This window comes from Lepisosteus platostomus, chromosome 22, assembly GCF_059453375.1.
Source record: "Lepisosteus platostomus isolate fLepPlt1 chromosome 22, fLepPlt1.hap1, whole genome shotgun sequence".
Taxonomy (NCBI): domain Eukaryota; kingdom Metazoa; phylum Chordata; class Actinopteri; order Semionotiformes; family Lepisosteidae; genus Lepisosteus; species Lepisosteus platostomus.
In genome coordinates this window covers 3,001,053-3,022,500 of record NC_142632.1, presented here as the reverse complement: position 1 = coordinate 3,022,500, position 21,448 = coordinate 3,001,053, and the positions used below count along the sequence as shown (strand labels likewise).

General features: G+C 36.8%; 1 protein-coding gene across 1 annotated transcript; it reads right to left on the bottom strand.

Moving 5' to 3' along the window:
* Positions 1-13,908: 13,908 nt before the first annotated feature.
* On the bottom strand, positions 13,909-20,289 carry LOC148643238 (uncharacterized). Its single transcript, XM_088615963.1, has 14 exons — positions 20,210-20,289; positions 19,546-19,604; positions 19,090-19,374; positions 18,888-18,986; positions 18,498-18,645; positions 18,101-18,402; positions 17,790-17,997; positions 17,557-17,688; positions 17,315-17,445; positions 17,020-17,226; positions 16,875-16,931; positions 16,580-16,785; positions 15,635-16,484; positions 13,909-15,524 (listed from the first exon to the last, which is right to left on the bottom strand). Exons 2-13 carry the CDS (start codon positions 19,578-19,580, stop codon positions 15,859-15,861), a joined length of 2,436 nt encoding a protein of 811 aa, XP_088472089.1. The 5' UTR covers positions 19,581-19,604; positions 20,210-20,289; the 3' UTR covers positions 13,909-15,524; positions 15,635-15,858.
* Positions 20,290-21,448: the final 1,159 nt, after the last annotated feature.

Here is a 21,448-nt window from a genome sequence, read left to right as displayed (position 1 = left end):
TTAACCCCGGTTTTAAACGCAGCATCATGTCTGCCATCATAAGAATATGAGTCCAATATTTTTGAATATTGACCAAACGGATGACATATTTTCATTAATTTCTCCAAAACGGTGCAAACTACAAGCTTAAAACCCAATGCATATGAAAGCAGGGATCATGAGCTTTCATTTAATTTCCATTTACCCCGGTTTTAAACGCAGTATCATGTCTGCCATCAAATGAAAGTGTGCTTAACATTATAGAAAATTAACATAACGGTTGACATATTTTCGTTAATATCTCCAAAACGGTGCAAACTACAAGCTTAAAACTCAATGCATATGAAAGCAGAGACCCAGAGCTTTCATTTAATGTCATTTAACCCCGGTTTTAAACGCAGCATCATGTCTGCCATCATAAGAATATGAGTCCAATATTTTTGAATATTGACCAAACGGGTGACATATTATTGTTCATATCTCCAAAACGGTGCAAACTAAAAGCTTAAAACTCAATGCATATGAAAGCAGAGACCCAGAGCTTTCATTTAATGTCCATTAACCCCGGTTTTAAACGCAGCATCATGTTTGCCATCATAAGAATATGAGTCCATTATTATGGAATATTGACCAAACGAATGATATATTTTCGTTAATATCTCCAAAACGGTGCAACCTACAAGCTTAAAACTCAATGCATATGAAAGCAGAGACCCAGAGCTTTCATTTAATGTCATTTAACCCCGGTTTTAAACGCAGCATCATGTCTGCCATCATAAGAATATGAGTCCAATATTTTTGAATATTGACCAAACGGATGACATATTTTCATTAATTTCTCCAAAACGGTGCAAACTACAAGCTTAAAACCCAATGCATATGAAAGCAGAGACCCAGAGCTTTCATTTAATGTCCATTAACCCCGGTTTTAAACTCAGCATCATGTCTGCCATCAAATGAAAGTGTGTTTAACATTTTGGAAAATTGACCAAACGCATGACATATTTTCGTTAATATCTCCAAAACGGTGCAAACTACAAGCTTAAAACTAAATGCACGTGAAAGCAGAGACCCAGAGCTTTCATTTAATGTCCATTAACCCCGGTTTTAAACGCAACATCATGTCTGCCATCATAAGAATGTGAGTCCATTATTTTGGAATATTGACCAAGCGGATGACATATTTTCGTTAATTTCTCCAATACGGTGCACACTACAAGCTTAAACCCAATGCATATGAAAGCAGAGACCCAGAGCTTTCATTTAATGTCCAATAACCCCGGTTTTAAACGCAGCATCATGTCTGCCATCAAATGAAAGTGTGTTTAACATTTTGGAAAATTGACCAAACGGATGACACATTTTCGTTAATATCTCCAAAACGGTGCAAACTACAAGCTTAAAACTCAATGCATATGAAAGCAGAGACCCAGAGCTTTCATTTAATGTCCATTAACCCCGGTTTTAAACGCAGCATCATGTCTGCCATCATAAGAATATGAGTCCAATATTTTTGAATATTGACCAAACGGATGACATATTTTCATTAATTTCTCCAAAACGGTGCAAACTACAAGCTTAAAACCCAATGCATATGAAAGCAGGGATCATGAGCTTTCATTTAATTTCCATTTACCCCGGTTTTAAACGCAGTATCATGTCTGCCATCAAATGAAAGTGTGCTTAACATTATAGAAAATTAACATAACGGTTGACATATTTTCGTTAATATCTCCAAAACGGTGCAAACTACAAGCTTAAAACTCAATGCATATGAAAGCAGAGACCCAGAGCTTTCATTTAATGTCATTTAACCCCGGTTTTAAACGCAGCATCATGTCTGCCATCATAAGAATATGAGTCCAATATTTTTGAATATTGACCAAACGGGTGACATATTATTGTTCATATCTCCAAAACGGTGCAAACTACAAGCTTAAAACTCAATGCATATGAAAGCAGAGACCCAGAGCTTTCATTTAATGTCCATTAACCCCGGTTTTAAACGCAGCATCATGTTTGCCATCATAAGAATATGAGTCCATTATTATGGAATATTGACCAAACGGATGATATATTTTCGTTAATATCTCCAAAACGGTGCAACCTACAAGCTTAAAACTCAATGCATATGAAATCAGAGACCCAGAGCTTTCATTTAATGTCATTTAACCCCGGTTTTAAACGCAGCATCATGTCTGCCATCATAAGAATATGAGTCCAATATTTTTGAATATTGACCAAACGGATGACATATTTTCATTAATTTCTCCAAAACGGTGCAAACTACAAGCTTAAAACCCAATGCATATGAAAGCAGAGACCCAGAGCTTTCATTTAATGTCCATTAACCCCGGTTTTAAACTCAGCATCATGTCTGCCATCAAATGAAAGTGTGTTTAACATTTTGGAAAATTGACCAAACGCATGACATATTTTCGTTAATATCTCCAAAACGGTGCAAACTACAAGCTTAAAACTAAATGCACGTGAAAGCAGAGACCCAGAGCTTTCATTTAATGTCCATTAACCCCGGTTTTAAACGCAACATCATGTCTGCCATCATAAGAATGTGAGTCCATTATTTTGGAATATTGACCAAGCGGATGACATATTTTCGTTAATTTCTCCAATACGGTGCACACTACAAGCTTAAACCCAATGCATATGAAAGCAGAGACCCAGAGCTTTCATTTAATGTCCAATAACCCCGGTTTTAAACGCAGCATCATGTCTGCCATCAAATGAAAGTGTGTTTAACATTTTGGAAAATTGACCAAACGGATGACACATTTTCGTTAATATCTCCAAAACGGTGCAAACTACAAGCTTAAAACTCAATGCATATGAAAGCAGAGACCCAGAGCTTTCATTTAATGTCCATTAACCCCGGTTTTAAACGCAGCATCATGTCTGCCATCATAAGAATATGAGTCCAATATTTTTGAATATTGACCAAACGGATGACATATTTTCATTAATTTCTCCAAAACGGTGCAAACTACAAGCTTAAAACCCAATGCATATGAAAGCAGGGATCATGAGCTTTCATTTAATTTCCATTTACCCCGGTTTTAAACGCAGTATCATGTCTGCCATCAAATGAAAGTGTGCTTAACATTATAGAAAATTAACATAACGGTTGACATATTTTCGTTAATATCTCCAAAACGGTGCAAACTACAAGCTTAAAACTCAATGCATATGAAAGCAGAGACCCAGAGCTTTCATTTAATGTCATTTAACCCCGGTTTTAAACGCAGCATCATGTCTGCCATCATAAGAATATGAGTCCAATATTTTTGAATATTGACCAAACGGGTGACATATTATTGTTCATATCTCCAAAACGGTGCAAACTAAAAGCTTAAAACTCAATGCATATGAAAGCAGAGACCCAGAGCTTTCATTTAATGTCCATTAACCCCGGTTTTAAACGCAGCATCATGTTTGCCATCATAAGAATATGAGTCCATTATTATGGAATATTGACCAAACGAATGATATATTTTCGTTAATATCTCCAAAACGGTGCAACCTACAAGCTTAAAACTCAATGCATATGAAAGCAGAGACCCAGAGCTTTCATTTAATGTCATTTAACCCCGGTTTTAAACGCAGCATCATGTCTGCCATCATAAGAATATGAGTCCAATATTTTTGAATATTGACCAAACGGATGACATATTTTCATTAATTTCTCCAAAACGGTGCAAACTACAAGCTTAAAACCCAATGCATATGAAAGCAGAGACCCAGAGCTTTCATTTAATGTCCATTAACCCCGGTTTTAAACTCAGCATCATGTCTGCCATCAAATGAAAGTGTGTTTAACATTTTGGAAAATTGACCAAACGCATGACATATTTTCGTTAATATCTCCAAAACGGTGCAAACTACAAGCTTAAAACTAAATGCACGTGAAAGCAGAGACCCAGAGCTTTCATTTAATGTCCATTAACCCCGGTTTTAAACGCAACATCATGTCTGCCATCATAAGAATGTGAGTCCATTATTTTGGAATATTGACCAAGCGGATGACATATTTTCGTTAATTTCTCCAATACGGTGCACACTACAAGCTTAAACCCAATGCATATGAAAGCAGAGACCCAGAGCTTTCATTTAATGTCCAATAACCCCGGTTTTAAACGCAGCATCATGTCTGCCATCAAATGAAAGTGTGTTTAACATTTTGGAAAATTGACCAAACGGATGACACATTTTCGTTAATATCTCCAAAACGGTGCAAACTACAAGCTTAAAACTCAATGCATATGAAAGCAGAGACCCAGAGCTTTCATTTAATGTCCATTAACCCCGGTTTTAAACGCAGCATCATGTCTGCCATCATAAGAATATGAGTCCAATATTTTTGAATATTGACCAAACGGATGACATATTTTCATTAATTTCTCCAAAACGGTGCAAACTACAAGCTTAAAACCCAATGCATATGAAAGCAGGGATCATGAGCTTTCATTTAATTTCCATTTACCCCGGTTTTAAACGCAGTATCATGTCTGCCATCAAATGAAAGTGTGCTTAACATTATAGAAAATTAACATAACGGTTGACATATTTTCGTTAATATCTCCAAAACGGTGCAAACTACAAGCTTAAAACTCAATGCATATGAAAGCAGAGACCCAGAGCTTTCATTTAATGTCATTTAACCCCGGTTTTAAACGCAGCATCATGTCTGCCATCATAAGAATATGAGTCCAATATTTTTGAATATTGACCAAACGGGTGACATATTATTGTTCATATCTCCAAAACGGTGCAAACTACAAGCTTAAAACTCAATGCATATGAAAGCAGAGACCCAGAGCTTTCATTTAATGTCCATTAACCCCGGTTTTAAACGCAGCATCATGTTTGCCATCATAAGAATATGAGTCCATTATTATGGAATATTGACCAAACGGATGATATATTTTCGTTAATATCTCCAAAACGGTGCAACCTACAAGCTTAAAACTCAATGCATATGAAATCAGAGACCCAGAGCTTTCATTTAATGTCATTTAACCCCGGTTTTAAACGCAGCATCATGTCTGCCATCATAAGAATATGAGTCCAATATTTTTGAATATTGACCAAACGGATGACATATTTTCATTAATTTCTCCAAAACGGTGCAAACTACAAGCTTAAAACCCAATGCATATGAAAGCAGAGACCCAGAGCTTTCATTTAATGTCCATTAACCCCGGTTTTAAACTCAGCATCATGTCTGCCATCAAATGAAAGTGTGTTTAACATTTTGGAAAATTGACCAAACGCATGACATATTTTCGTTAATATCTCCAAAACGGTGCAAACTACAAGCTTAAAACTAAATGCACGTGAAAGCAGAGACCCAGAGCTTTCATTTAATGTCCATTAACCCCGGTTTTAAACGCAACATCATGTCTGCCATCATAAGAATGTGAGTCCATTATTTTGGAATATTGACCAAGCGGATGACATATTTTCGTTAATTTCTCCAATACGGTGCACACTACAAGCTTAAACCCAATGCATATGAAAGCAGAGACCCAGAGCTTTCATTTAATGTCCAATAACCCCGGTTTTAAACGCAGCATCATGTCTGCCATCAAATGAAAGTGTGTTTAACATTTTGGAAAATTGACCAAACGGATGACACATTTTCGTTAATATCTCCAAAACGGTGCAAACTACAAGCTTAAAACTCAATGCATATGAAAGCAGAGACCCAGAGCTTTCATTTAATGTCCATTAACCCCGGTTTTAAACGCAGCATCATGTCTGCCATCATAAGAATATGAGTCCAATATTTTTGAATATTGACCAAACGGATGACATATTTTCATTAATTTCTCCAAAACGGTGCAAACTACAAGCTTAAAACCCAATGCATATGAAAGCAGGGATCATGAGCTTTCATTTAATTTCCATTTACCCCGGTTTTAAACGCAGTATCATGTCTGCCATCAAATGAAAGTGTGCTTAACATTATAGAAAATTAACATAACGGTTGACATATTTTCGTTAATATCTCCAAAACGGTGCAAACTACAAGCTTAAAACTCAATGCATATGAAAGCAGAGACCCAGAGCTTTCATTTAATGTCATTTAACCCCGGTTTTAAACGCAGCATCATGTCTGCCATCATAAGAATATGAGTCCAATATTTTTGAATATTGACCAAACGGGTGACATATTATTGTTCATATCTCCAAAACGGTGCAAACTACAAGCTTAAAACTCAATGCATATGAAAGCAGAGACCCAGAGCTTTCATTTAATGTCCATTAACCCCGGTTTTAAACGCAGCATCATGTTTGCCATCATAAGAATATGAGTCCATTATTATGGAATATTGACCAAACGGATGATATATTTTCGTTAATATCTCCAAAACGGTGCAACCTACAAGCTTAAAACTCAATGCATATGAAATCAGAGACCCAGAGCTTTCATTTAATGTCATTTAACCCCGGTTTTAAACGCAGCATCATGTCTGCCATCATAAGAATATGAGTCCAATATTTTTGAATATTGACCAAACGGATGACATATTTTCATTAATTTCTCCAAAACGGTGCAAACTACAAGCTTAAAACCCAATGCATATGAAAGCAGGGATCATGAGCTTTCATTTAATTTCCATTTACCCCGGTTTTAAACGCAGTATCATGTCTGCCATCAAATGAAAGTGTGCTTAACATTATAGAAAATTAACATAACGGTTGACATATTTTCGTTAATATCTCCAAAACGGTGCAAACTACAAGCTTAAAACTCAATGCATATGAAAGCAGAGACCCAGAGCTTTCATTTAATGTCATTTAACCCCGGTTTTAAACGCAGCATCATGTCTGCCATCATAAGAATATGAGTCCAATATTTTTGAATATTGACCAAACGGGTGACATATTATTGTTCATATCTCCAAAACGGTGCAAACTACAAGCTTAAAACTCAATGCATATGAAAGCAGAGACCCAGAGCTTTCATTTAATGTCCATTAACCCCGGTTTTAAACGCAGCATCATGTTTGCCATCATAAGAATATGAGTCCATTATTATGGAATATTGACCAAACGGATGATATATTTTCGTTAATATCTCCAAAACGGTGCAACCTACAAGCTTAAAACTCAATGCATATGAAATCAGAGACCCAGAGCTTTCATTTAATGTCATTTAACCCCGGTTTTAAACGCAGCATCATGTCTGCCATCATAAGAATATGAGTCCAATATTTTTGAATATTGACCAAACGGATGACATATTTTCATTAATTTCTCCAAAACGGTGCAAACTACAAGCTTAAAACCCAATGCATATGAAAGCAGAGACCCAGAGCTTTCATTTAATGTCCATTAACCCCGGTTTTAAACTCAGCATCATGTCTGCCATCAAATGAAAGTGTGTTTAACATTTTGGAAAATTGACCAAACGCATGACATATTTTCGTTAATATCTCCAAAACGGTGCAAACTACAAGCTTAAAACTAAATGCACGTGAAAGCAGAGACCCAGAGCTTTCATTTAATGTCCATTAACCCCGGTTTTAAACGCAACATCATGTCTGCCATCATAAGAATGTGAGTCCATTATTTTGGAATATTGACCAAGCGGATGACATATTTTCGTTAATTTCTCCAATACGGTGCACACTACAAGCTTAAACCCAATGCATATGAAAGCAGAGACCCAGAGCTTTCATTTAATGTCCAATAACCCCGGTTTTAAACGCAGCATCATGTCTGCCATCAAATGAAAGTGTGTTTAACATTTTGGAAAATTGACCAAACGGATGACACATTTTCGTTAATATCTCCAAAACGGTGCAAACTACAAGCTTAAAACTCAATGCATATGAAAGCAGAGACCCAGAGCTTTCATTTAATGTCCATTAACCCCGGTTTTAAACGCAGCATCATGTCTGCCATCATAAGAATATGAGTCCAATATTTTTGAATATTGACCAAACGGATGACATATTTTCATTAATTTCTCCAAAACGGTGCAAACTACAAGCTTAAAACCCAATGCATATGAAAGCAGGGATCATGAGCTTTCATTTAATTTCCATTTACCCCGGTTTTAAACGCAGTATCATGTCTGCCATCAAATGAAAGTGTGCTTAACATTATAGAAAATTAACATAACGGTTGACATATTTTCGTTAATATCTCCAAAACGGTGCAAACTACAAGCTTAAAACTCAATGCATATGAAAGCAGAGACCCAGAGCTTTCATTTAATGTCATTTAACCCCGGTTTTAAACGCAGCATCATGTCTGCCATCATAAGAATATGAGTCCAATATTTTTGAATATTGACCAAACGGGTGACATATTATTGTTCATATCTCCAAAACGGTGCAAACTACAAGCTTAAAACTCAATGCATATGAAAGCAGAGACCCAGAGCTTTCATTTAATGTCCATTAACCCCGGTTTTAAACGCAGCATCATGTTTGCCATCATAAGAATATGAGTCCATTATTATGGAATATTGACCAAACGGATGATATATTTTCGTTAATATCTCCAAAACGGTGCAACCTACAAGCTTAAAACTCAATGCATATGAAATCAGAGACCCAGAGCTTTCATTTAATGTCATTTAACCCCGGTTTTAAACGCAGCATCATGTCTGCCATCATAAGAATATGAGTCCAATATTTTTGAATATTGACCAAACGGATGACATATTTTCATTAATTTCTCCAAAACGGTGCAAACTACAAGCTTAAAACCCAATGCATATGAAAGCAGGGATCATGAGCTTTCATTTAATTTCCATTTACCCCGGTTTTAAACGCAGTATCATGTCTGCCATCAAATGAAAGTGTGCTTAACATTATAGAAAATTAACATAATGGTTGACATATTATTGTTCATATCTCCAAAACGGTGCAAACTACAAGCTTAAAACTCAATGCATATGAAAGCAGAGACCCAGAGCTTTCATTTAATGTCTATTAACCCCGGTTTTAAATGCAGCATCATGTCTGCCATCATAAGAATATGAGTCCAATATTTTTGAATATTGACCAAACGGGTGACATATTATTGTTCATATCTCCAAAACGGTGCAAACTACAAGCTTAAAACCCAATGCATATGAAAGCAGGGATCATGAGCTTTCATTTAATTTCCATTTACCCCGGTTTTAAACGCAGTATCATGTCTGCCATCAAATGAAAGTGTGCTTAACATTATAGAAAATTAACATAACGGTTGACATATTTTCGTTAATATCTCCAAAACGGTGCAAACTACAAGCTTAAAACTCAATGCATATGAAAGCAGAGACCCAGAGCTTTCATTTAATGTCATTTAACCCCGGTTTTAAACGCAGCATCATGTCTGCCATCATAAGAATATGAGTCCAATATTTTTGAATATTGACCAAACGGGTGACATATTATTGTTCATATCTCCAAAACGGTGCAAACTACAAGCTTAAAACTCAATGCATATGAAAGCAGAGACCCAGAGCTTTCATTTAATGTCCATTAACCCCGGTTTTAAACGCAGCATCATGTTTGCCATCATAAGAATATGAGTCCATTATTATGGAATATTGACCAAACGGATGATATATTTTCGTTAATATCTCCAAAACGGTGCAACCTACAAGCTTAAAACTCAATGCATATGAAATCAGAGACCCAGAGCTTTCATTTAATGTCATTTAACCCCGGTTTTAAACGCAGCATCATGTCTGCCATCATAAGAATATGAGTCCAATATTTTTGAATATTGACCAAACGGATGACATATTTTCATTAATTTCTCCAAAACGGTGCAAACTACAAGCTTAAAACCCAATGCATATGAAAGCAGGGATCATGAGCTTTCATTTAATTTCCATTTACCCCGGTTTTAAACGCAGTATCATGTCTGCCATCAAATGAAAGTGTGCTTAACATTATAGAAAATTAACATAATGGTTGACATATTATTGTTCATATCTCCAAAACGGTGCAAACTACAAGCTTAAAACTCAATGCATATGAAAGCAGAGACCCAGAGCTTTCATTTAATGTCTATTAACCCCGGTTTTAAATGCAGCATCATGTCTGCCATCATAAGAATATGAGTCCAATATTTTTGAATATTGACCAAACGGGTGACATATTATTGTTCATATCTCCAAAACGGTGCAAACTACAAGCTTAAAACCCAATGCATATGAAAGCAGGGATCATGAGCTTTCATTTAATTTCCATTTACCCCGGTTTTAAACGCAGTATCATGTCTGCCATCAAATGAAAGTGTGCTTAACATTATAGAAAATTAACATAACGGTTGACATATTTTCGTTAATATCTCCAAAACGGTGCAAACTACAAGCTTAAAACTCAATGCATATGAAAGCAGAGACCCAGAGCTTTCATTTAATGTCATTTAACCCCGGTTTTAAACGCAGCATCATGTCTGCCATCATAAGAATATGAGTCCAATATTTTTGAATATTGACCAAACGGGTGACATATTATTGTTCATATCTCCAAAACGGTGCAAACTACAAGCTTAAAACTCAATGCATATGAAAGCAGAGACCCAGAGCTTTCATTTAATGTCCATTAACCCCGGTTTTAAACGCAGCATCATGTTTGCCATCATAAGAATATGAGTCCATTATTATGGAATATTGACCAAACGGATGATATATTTTCGTTAATATCTCCAAAACGGTGCAACCTACAAGCTTAAAACTCAATGCATATGAAATCAGAGACCCAGAGCTTTCATTTAATGTCATTTAACCCCGGTTTTAAACGCAGCATCATGTCTGCCATCATAAGAATATGAGTCCAATATTTTTGAATATTGACCAAACGGATGACATATTTTCATTAATTTCTCCAAAACGGTGCAAACTACAAGCTTAAAACCCAATGCATATGAAAGCAGGGATCATGAGCTTTCATTTAATTTCCATTTACCCCGGTTTTAAACGCAGTATCATGTCTGCCATCAAATGAAAGTGTGCTTAACATTATAGAAAATTAACATAACGGTTGACATATTATTGTTCATATCTCCAAAACGGTGCAAACTACAAGCTTAAAACTCAATGCATATGAAAGCAGAGACCCAGAGCTTTCATTTAATGTCTATTAACCCCGGTTTTAAATGCAGCATCATGTCTGCCATCATAAGAATATGAGTCCAATATTTTTGAATATTGACCAAACGGGTGACATATTATTGTTCATATCTCCAAAACGGTGCAAACTACAAGCTTAAAACTCAATGCATATGAAAGCAGAGATCCAGAGCTTTCATTTAATGTCCATTAACCCCGGTTTTAAACGCAGCATCATGTTTGCCATCATAAGAATATGAGTCCATTATTATGGAATATTGACCAAACGGATGATATATTTTCGTTAATATCTCCAAAACGCTTCAAACTACATGCTTAAAACCCAATGCATATGAAAGCAGAGATCCAGAGCTTTCATTTAATGTCCATTAACCCCGGTTTTAAACGCAGCATCATGTCTGCCATCAAATTAAAGTGTGTTTAACATTTTGGAAAATTGACCAAACGGATGACATATTTTCGTTAATTTCTCCAAAACGGTGCAAACTACAAGCTTAAAACCCAATGCATATGAAAGCAGAGATCCAGAGCTTTCATTTAATGTCCATTAACCCCTGTTTTAAACGCAGCATCATGTTTGCCATCATAAGAATATGAGTCCATTATTATGGAATATTGACCAAACGGATGATATATTTTCGTTAATATCTCCAAAACGCTGCAAACTACATGCTTAAAACCCAATGCATATGAAAGCAGAGATCCAGAGCTTTCATTTAATGTCCATTAAGCCCGGTTTTAAACGCAGCATCATGCCTGCCATCATTAAGAATATGAGTCCAATATATTAGAATATTGACCAAACGGATGAAATATTTTCGTTAAGTTCTCCAAAACGGTGCAAACTACAAGCTTAAAACTAAATGCACGTGAAAGCAGAGACCCAGAGCTTTCATTTAATGTCCATTAACCCTGGTTTTAAACGCAGCATCATGTTTGCCATCATAAGAATAAGAGTCCAATTTTTTGGAATATTGACCAAACGGATGACATATTTTCGTTACTTTCTCCAAAACGGTGCAAACTACAAGTTTAAAACCCAATGCATATGAAAGTAGAGACCCAGAGCTTTCATTTAATGTCCATTAACCCCGGTTTTAAACGCAGTTTTATGTCTGCCATCAAATGAAAGTGTGTTTAATATTTAGGAATAATGATCTAAAAGGATGACATATTATCATTAAATTCTCCAAAACGGTGCAAACCACAAGTTTAAAACCCAATGCATGTGAAAGCAGAGTCCCAGAGCTTTCATTTAATGTCGTTTAACCCTGGTTTTAAACGCAGCATCATGTCTGCCATCAAATGAAAGTGTGTTTAACATTTTGGAAAATTGATCAAACGATTGACATATTTTCGTTAATTTCTCCAAAATGGTACAAACTACAAGCTTAAAACCCAATGCATATGAAAGCAGAGACCCAGAGCTTTCATTTAATGTCCATTAACCCCTGTTTTAAACGCAGTATCATGTCTGCCATCAAATGAAAGTGTGTTTAATATTTAGGAATAATTATCTAAATGGATTACATATTATCATTAAATTCTCCAAAACGGTGCAAACCACAAGTTTAAAACCCAGTGCATGTGAAAGCAGAGTCCCAGAGCTTTCATTTAATGTCATTTAACCCTGGTTTTAAACGCAGCATCATGTCTGCCATCAAATGAAAGTGTGCTTAATATTTAGGAATAATGATCAAAACGGAGGACATATTTTCATTAACATCTCCAAAACGGTGCATACTAGAAGCTTAAAACCAAATGCATGTGAAAGCAGATACCCAGAGCTTTCATTTAATGTCCATTAACCCCGGTTTTAAACGCTTCTCATAATTTTAATATTATTTGTTTATAAAGCATAAGCAATCATTTATTACATTAATATATGTGAACATAACATTTTAGCATCATACTAAGTCATAAATTAGTATATTTAGTCCCTAATGTTGAAGTCCCTAATGTTGAAAGAAATGATCATTTGTTTAACATGCACGGGTCTGTCTCAAAGGATGCAGTGCTCCTGAAGGGTCTCATACCCTACATTTAGGATGCCTAGCTGTATCCCTCACATGTGGCACCTCAGAATGACTTCTAACCTTACCTGTTCTGTATTCAGTCCCTACTGCTCAATGCATGGTGTACATACCGCATACATGTGTCTTGAGAATGAGGAATGGGCCCCTGAGACAGTCATTTGCCTGTTTCACAAATGATCGTATTTTACTAGAGATTCTGTTTGGGATTCAGATGTGCATTCGGACAGCAATCCCTTTCAAGAAATGATACATTCTGGATGAGGTCAAAGGTGCTGGATTCTGTGTCTCTAGCTTCAACACAGTGATATATATATATATGCGCAGTGATTTGTTGGTACATGCCCAGGGCAATAATCAGAATGAGGATTTATTTCCACACGGGCTACAGTTAGTGTTGTGAAATACTTCAACACTCTGGATCGCAGATTTAGACCCCCTGCACTTACTTCTTAAAAAACAACAAATGAAGATATGTAGCAATCACATTGTAGCAGGGGTGACATTGACTTAGTGCTTCTACTACTGGACTTGGGGTAAATGATCATATTCACCCCCGGTCGCTTCACTAAACGGTCTTCACTAAACTTACCAAATTCTCAGAGTAGAGTTATCTGTGAATTCCTTTGACCTGCTGTGGTCTGCGCAATCGGTAAGAATCACAGAAGAATGAGGGGGCAATTTTAATGTATTGCAATCTTATAGTTTGTTTCATACATTTTTTAGTTATGAGATCAAAAATTAAAAAAATGTTTTAATCCCAAAACAAGAAGCAGTCATTGTTCATGATGGTCACAATTAGAAGTTGTATTGAAATTATATAGATCATCAAAAAGTTTGAAAAAGCTAATTGCACAATAATGTTTATTATTTTTTGATAAATTGTGGCAATGAAATATGACAGCATTCACAACTAGTATAATTAAATTAAATTGATTTTTATATAACATCTTTCATAACAAGGTTGACCTGAGGCACTTAACATAGCTGGGTGATGATACATGATGTGAAAGAGTAAAAGCCAGAAGATAACTGAGGAGAGGAACCAAAAACTCCTTAGTTAGGAGGAAAAAAAAACCTCTAGGGGTCCAAGATCAACTGGCTGCCCAACCCCTCTGGGTATGCTAACATTATACAATTAGAAAAATAGTTTGGAGGTTTTTCTGTATTATTGATTTCTTCTTCCAAAGGTGTTAGGCAGGTGAAAATTTGTGATTTCGTCCTGAGCCACAGCACTGTCGTCGTGGTCATCACACCTCTTCATGTACATCCTTGCATCTTTTCTGGTAGTGAATGGCAGGTGACAGCTACAAAAAATAGCATATGCATAATCATTATGATTGTGTTGAAAACAAAATTAAAAAATAAAAGCCTAAGCAACTCTGTGCATTAATATTTCTAATATTCACAATTGTGAATCATTTAAAAATCGAATCCAGTAGAATTAGGCTGTGAAACTGATCAAATGCCATAAGCCCTATTCAAATTCCTGACTGAATTTCCAGGATGGAGACAATTTTATTTTGTTTAAGAAACTGATCTCTGTCGGGAATAGAAAATTCCAGTTCAGTGATAGAAACTAGCCATGTTAGCAGATTATTGCTTTACAGTTTAAAAAGTAATTAATTAATGTGGTCACAAATAATATCTTGGCTTTTAGACCACAATATGCTTTTAACAGTTTACTGAAAAAATGTTTCCTGCAGTTTAGCTCCAAAATGAAAATGAAATGGTTTCATTTTGTGTATGTCAAGGGTGTCCACTGTATAGAAATTCAATTTTAAAACATTACTGAAATGACAAAGCACTGGAAATACAGGTCTATCTAACCTCTAACTCATTAACAATGTTCATTGCTGTTGTCCTTAAACTTTTCAGAAATTGTATTTAAGAAAATAAAGCCATTGTTCCCTAGACTCATCTTTTGTGTTCTGTTCGCTGTGAATCAGAAAGGTGCTGTTCTTGAAGTCCAGTCAGTCTCTGTTATCTTTCTTCCCAAGAGGAATTCCATCTAATTCCATCAAACTTCTTTCTCTTCTGCTCGCCTAAGGATGAACTGAAATGAAGCAATTAGTATTTCAGTGGCAGAAAATAGGCTGTCATATACACCTCTCCAGTGCTTTTGATGCACAAATGGTGTCCTGCCGAAACATTCTTCTGTTTGGTAATGTTGGGCAGTTTCAAATGAAGCTTATCGATATGATTATCAAAAATCTATTTTGTAGATAATGAAAGAAAATAATAATAGAATCAGAGTAAGAATTATTATCAAGACTTATCTTTCTGTTCTCTTTCAATAAGAACGGTGTCATTAATGAAGTCCAGTCGGTCTCATTCCTTCTCTCTTCCCAAGAGCCTGCCCATCTAATGCTGCTGAAAACTCCATTGTCCATTCTGGGAATGCTGTGCTGTTCAGATAGTGTCAACAAATTTCAAAAATGGTTGTTACAACATAATATGTTGTAACAATGATTTCAAAAAGAAACTACAGAAGCCTTACAAATTAAAAATATCTCACCGTGCCAATGTGTCTTCAGGCTTCCCACGTACAAAAAGGCCCAAGGACTCCAGCAGTCTTACAACCACTGCCCTGTTTACCTCACCAGACACGATCTCTATTCTGTTGTTATCCACGATGACCGTTCTTCAGGTGATTTATCATGTCCTTCCTCGCCTGTTGTGAGGTCATCCTGATCTCCTCTGCCGTGGAGAGGCAGAGGAGATAAAAGCTTTATTTTATGATCATTCGTCCAACCACTCCAGAGATTGTCCTTCTCCATTAAACGACTTCCTGGAGACACCATAATCATATAGGAGCTCTTCTCCCACTGCAATCTCTCTTTTTGCCAAGAACAGAATTGTTATGTCAGTCTTTTCGTCAATTCCAAAAGATTCTTTAATTGGTCTGAGGTTGGCTTTTTTGTTTGAATGATTAATGCGCCTTCCAATTGTGTCCATATCCGGGTGACAGGTGCAGTGTTCTTCACGCGAATCAATGCACATTTTTTGTTTAGGTCCATCAAAAAAGAATAGATATCCCATGTCTCCTTCTGCCATCTGTGCCATTAGGGCTTCTCCAGCTGTCTTTGTGATAACCTTGCCATGGTAATCACATACCACCTCTCCCTTCTGGAAACGCCTGGAAGTTACAACCTTCTTCCCTTTCACAGGATCGTCAACGATGTGCAGGCCTCTCCAGGTTTGGAGTTTTACCAGATTTTCAATGTCCTTGCCATTTGGTTGGACTTCTACATGCGGCCTCCAGTTCTGAAGTACCTCGGACACAGCTGGTGTATTGGTTGACCATCCCATTTTTTCTATATAATGGGTCACTTGGCTTTCTGTTGGTAAACGTCTATTGTATTGATCTGTAGTGAGAAATCAGAAATCCACCCAAAGAATATATCCAGTAATAGACTCTTGAAATATTACTCTTTAAAAAGGGAAGAAATCCTGTTCTTACCGAATATGTTCTGTTGCCTCCTTTTCCTCTGCTCAGCTCTCCATCTATTGTAACAGTGGGGATCGTGAATGCCGGTCACTCTCAGGCGCTCTTTCTTTCTGGGAGGCTGCCCATCTAATGTCACGGGAAACATCTGTATCAGCTTCTGGAAGGCTGCAGCACCATCCATCTTTGGGCATCTATATGCAGCAGCTGCCACAGTGGACCTATTTGTAAAAAGAAAACTTAAATATCTCAGATCTAAGATAGAGTGGCTAAAAGGTAACTGAAAGAGGGATATTAAATTAAAACTTACCGTATAGCAGCTGTACGTTCTTGTCCATAGCCTGAAGATTGCTCTCCTGATCCTGAACTGAAGTTTAACAAAAATATGAGAAATTTATGTTTATCTTAAATATTGACTTTCAAATACTGAATTTTGATATCACTGTGACACTTACAGAGATCCTGCTTCTACAATGCCATGAATTAGTTCGCTGGCTGAGCACATGTCCTCATCTGTCAGCCTTCTGGCTAGGTTTTCAACAGTTCCATTTGAAACACCTAAATAATCATTCAGGATAGTTTTCTGATCAATAGGTAGCTTCTTTATTTCCATTTCAAATGCCCTTCTTGCAACATAGCAAGTAATCAGTGGTAGGTGGTACCTGCAAAACAAACATATAAAATAGTTGTTTTCAAGCCCCAGTAAAGTGAAAGGAAAATACATCAAAATAATTATATAATTCAATTTACTTCTCATGCAGTCTTCGCAGATCATAGGTAGGATTGTGAACTGGTTCTCCTCCCGCATACACAAAAAAATGTTCTATTTCCATCCTGCAGTTTGCATCACAGCGTAAGTTAATGAAGTAGCAGTGAAACATCTGAGAAAATAAAAAAAATAAAAATGCAGTTTAAATGCAGTATTCTTCACATACCATTGAATGCTAAAGACAGTTTTTAGCAATGAAATCTCAATAAAACCTCCAACTCACCTTTTCCTCTTCTTCATTTAGTGCAAAGGAAGCTAGTCGCTGAGTTGCAGCCATGCGCTCTTTGACAGAGATTATTACCCTGTTTTGGCCACTTTTATTCACAACAATTTTTCGCTGTATCCAATCCAGGACCTGAATTCAGAAGATTTTTTTAATACAAATATTAATTAAATACAATTTCTCGAAAAGAACATCTATAATCAAAATTCTCGGTTGTATGAAGGGATGCTTACTGTCATATTCTTTACCACCCCTGGGCGCTGAAGGTGCTTCAGCTGGAGAATGGCCTGCAGGTAAAGCATCACAACAATCCGCTCACTTGTGGTGATGTCTGCAGAGGTGTGCGTCTTGCTCAGTATCCGCTGCACATCTTTCTTTGCAACACTCAACACCTTCAAGCAATCGCTTAGTTTAGGTGGAGGACTCTGCAGCTGTGTTAGTCTGGGGGAGAGAGAGCAATACTATCAGGCTCCAAAAGGCAACATTTATGTGTTTGAATAGAAAAGCAAGTACAAGTTGAACCAACATTTAATAAGTAAAGTACCTCTTTCTGGTTATTTCCTGTCTGACACTCTTGTTGTTTCTCTTTTTTATGTCCTTTAGATTGCTCTGGAAGTCTATTAAACCCTTAGCTAGACTGCGATCCTCCACTTGCAGGTTAGTGTTTTTTCGGATGAAGAGCAGGAATCTGTTGATATTAATGATATAACCTGCAATGGTCTGGTGAGACAGCCCAGTCATCTTCAACTGGGAAACAAATGTCTGCATTTTGGAAATGTCCTTCAGAAAACTTAAGGAAACTTCCGATGGATCCGTAAAAAACAGGAACCTGGAGACATTTTCAACCTGAAAAACACATATAGAGGAAGTCATTATTTTTATGACCAACATCCGTGGTATGTGAAGTTTAAGCCGAGTAAAACCATGTAGCAAATACCTACCTCCTTGGAGCAGTTTACCATTCCCAGGCCCTGGATAAGGTATTGTTTAAATCCAGCCAGGAGAGGAGAATCAAGAGAGTGTTTTCTGTAAAGTCCAGCCAGGGCAACTCTTTTTCGGAGAGCTTTTAGATTACCTTTAACTGACAACCTGTAGATATAAGACACATGGACGATAACATGTATTATAAGTGTTTCCGTTTTCTTAGTTGGCTTCTGGGAGAAAATGGCTTTAGATGTGGCCCTGTGTGAATATGTATATCTACCAATTCACTGACATCCCAAATAAGGCTACATTTTTTCTTGCCTCTGTGAAACAAAATCTAATTTTATACATACAACGTGCAAATAAAAAATAAAGCACAAGAAACCCTATTGAGCAGAGAGTCTTACTGTTCCCCATCTTCCCCTTCCTCCTCTGCTTCTGCTTCAGTTTCTGGAGCAGCCTCTGGCATCTCTTCCTCCTGGACAGCGGCCTCTTGCTCAGGGCCGCTGGAATGCAGGTAGATTCTTTTCAACATGCTTTTACATAATATGTTGTAACAATGATTTAAAAAAAAAACTACAGAAGCCTTACAAATTAAAAATATCTCACCTTGCCAATGTGTCTTCAGGCTTCCCACGTACAAAAAGGCCCAAGGACTCCAGCAGTCTTACAACCACTGCCCTGTTTGCCTCACCAGACACGATCTCTATTCTGTTGTAATCCACGATGACCCCGTTCTTCAGGAGATTTATCATGTCCTCCCTCGCCTGTTGAGAGGCCATCCTGATCTCTTCTGCCGTGGCGTGCTTCATACACGCCCTCTTCAAGTGAGCAGGAAGCTGATCAAAAGTATTCAGGCACATCTTGCACACCAGGGGAATCCTCGCGGGTTTCCTTTGAAAATAAATAATACCATCTGTGTATAGAAACAAGCTAAGACTGATTTCTTAAATTATCCTTAATTTTCTCTCTCATAGTTTGAGCATAATGATTTTATTGCATTTATATAAGAATTGCTCATTGCTCCAAAATAAATAATGGTTTCATAAAAAAGTGAACACTTACTTGGTCTCAGTCACAGACTTTCCAATAGGAGCCATTGTGGAGTTCAGCAACTGCAGGTCCTAGAAGTGGGGAAGGAATTGTAAAAGAGAAATTGACTTACAATACAGAAAGAATGGCTGAGGGTCACTGAAATATATATATATACAAATTCCAAAGACTGAGTCCATATAGGAACAACTACCTTTCATATTCAGTATAAGATGGAGAGATGAATTGGCCCTGAAAATCCACTGCAATGAGAAACTGCTCCTGCCATTGTATATGAACAAACATACATTCTCATCTATATTCATTTGCAGTTACACTATTGCAATTAATCTGTATCCATTCTGCATTCATATCTACTAGAAAGAGCTCTCAATTAATTAAATGTCCCATTGAACTGGCCCTGATTATACAATGCAAGGAGAAGTCTTCTAAGCCAATACTTGCAACCAGAAAGAGGCTGTATTTCAATTATACAATATACAAAACAATACCATTTAACACAAAGATATATTCCACACCTCAGCATGCACATGATGAGATTCTTGATATTAGATTAGTAGAAACAATATCAATGCACTGAGAGACGCTTAAGAATAAAGATGCATCTGCCTGACTGCATATTAGTTTTAAAAGGTTATCAGCAAATGCATTTAAAAGTAAAAATGTAAAGTCTTACCTCTTGATCGTAGTGGTGATTCAATATCCAGGACTTTAGTCAAGTCTCAGAGTTACTGTACCTCCTGTCTCGATTGCAGGTGAAAGTGAAAGGTATATTGCACTCAGCAGAAATATACCCCGAGCAAAGACTCCACCCCTCCCAGGAAACAGCACTTCCCTTTGGCAAAGCAGTGGGTGGAGGAAGCCTTTGTTACCATTATCAAACACTGAAATCGTTATAATTTAATTTTAAAAACATGGCTAAGCATAGTTTCAAGCATTAACATCCAAAGCACCTGTCTTAGGTGGGGCCAGTAGTTAGCCAAGCCATCTGAAAGATTTAGCATTTCCAAAGATGTATTTTGTAAGCCAGGTTCAATCATTACCATCCAAAGTATCGGTCTTCCCTTGGGGCAAGAGAGTTTCCTGTCTAGGAAACAGGACACATAGGAAACCCAAAGACAGACATATTTGTAAATGCTAATTCTTTTAATGCTGTTTTCTGGGAGGGGTTGAGTCTTTGCTCGGGGTAACTTAAAATACAAAGAAAGTCATGTTCTATGGTACAAGATAAATACAAAACTTTAGCTTTTATTTTAATTAGATAATTTAATTCAGTCCCATTTGCCTGTTTCACAAATGATCGGATTTTACTAGAGATTCTGTTTGGGATTCAGATGTGCATTCGGACAGCAATCCCTTTCAAGAAATGATACATCTCCATGCATGTGATAATCTTCCTTATATCATATAGTGCGTCTTTTGGACACTTTGTGGGCTTGAAATACAAAGAAAGTCATGTTCTATGGTCAAGATAAATACATAACTTTAGCTTTTATTTTAATTAGATAATTTAATTCAGTCCCATTTGCCTGTTTCACAAATGATCGGATTTTACTAGAGATTCTGTTTGGGATTCAGATGTGCATTCGGACAGCAATCCCTTTCAAGAAATGATACATCTCCATGCATGTGATAATCTTCCTTATATCATGTAGTGCGTCTTTTGGACCCTTTGTGGGCTTGAAATACAAAGAAAGTCATGTTCTATGGTACAAGATAAATACAAAACTTTAGCTTTTATTTTAATTAGATAATTTAATTCAGTCCCATTTGCCTGTTTCACAAATGATCGTATTTTACTAGAGATTCTGTTTGGGATTCAGATGTGCATTCGGACAGCAATCCCTTTCAAGAAATGATACTTTCGGGATGAGTTCAAGGGTGCTTTAACACTGTATTTAGGATGTGTTAGCAG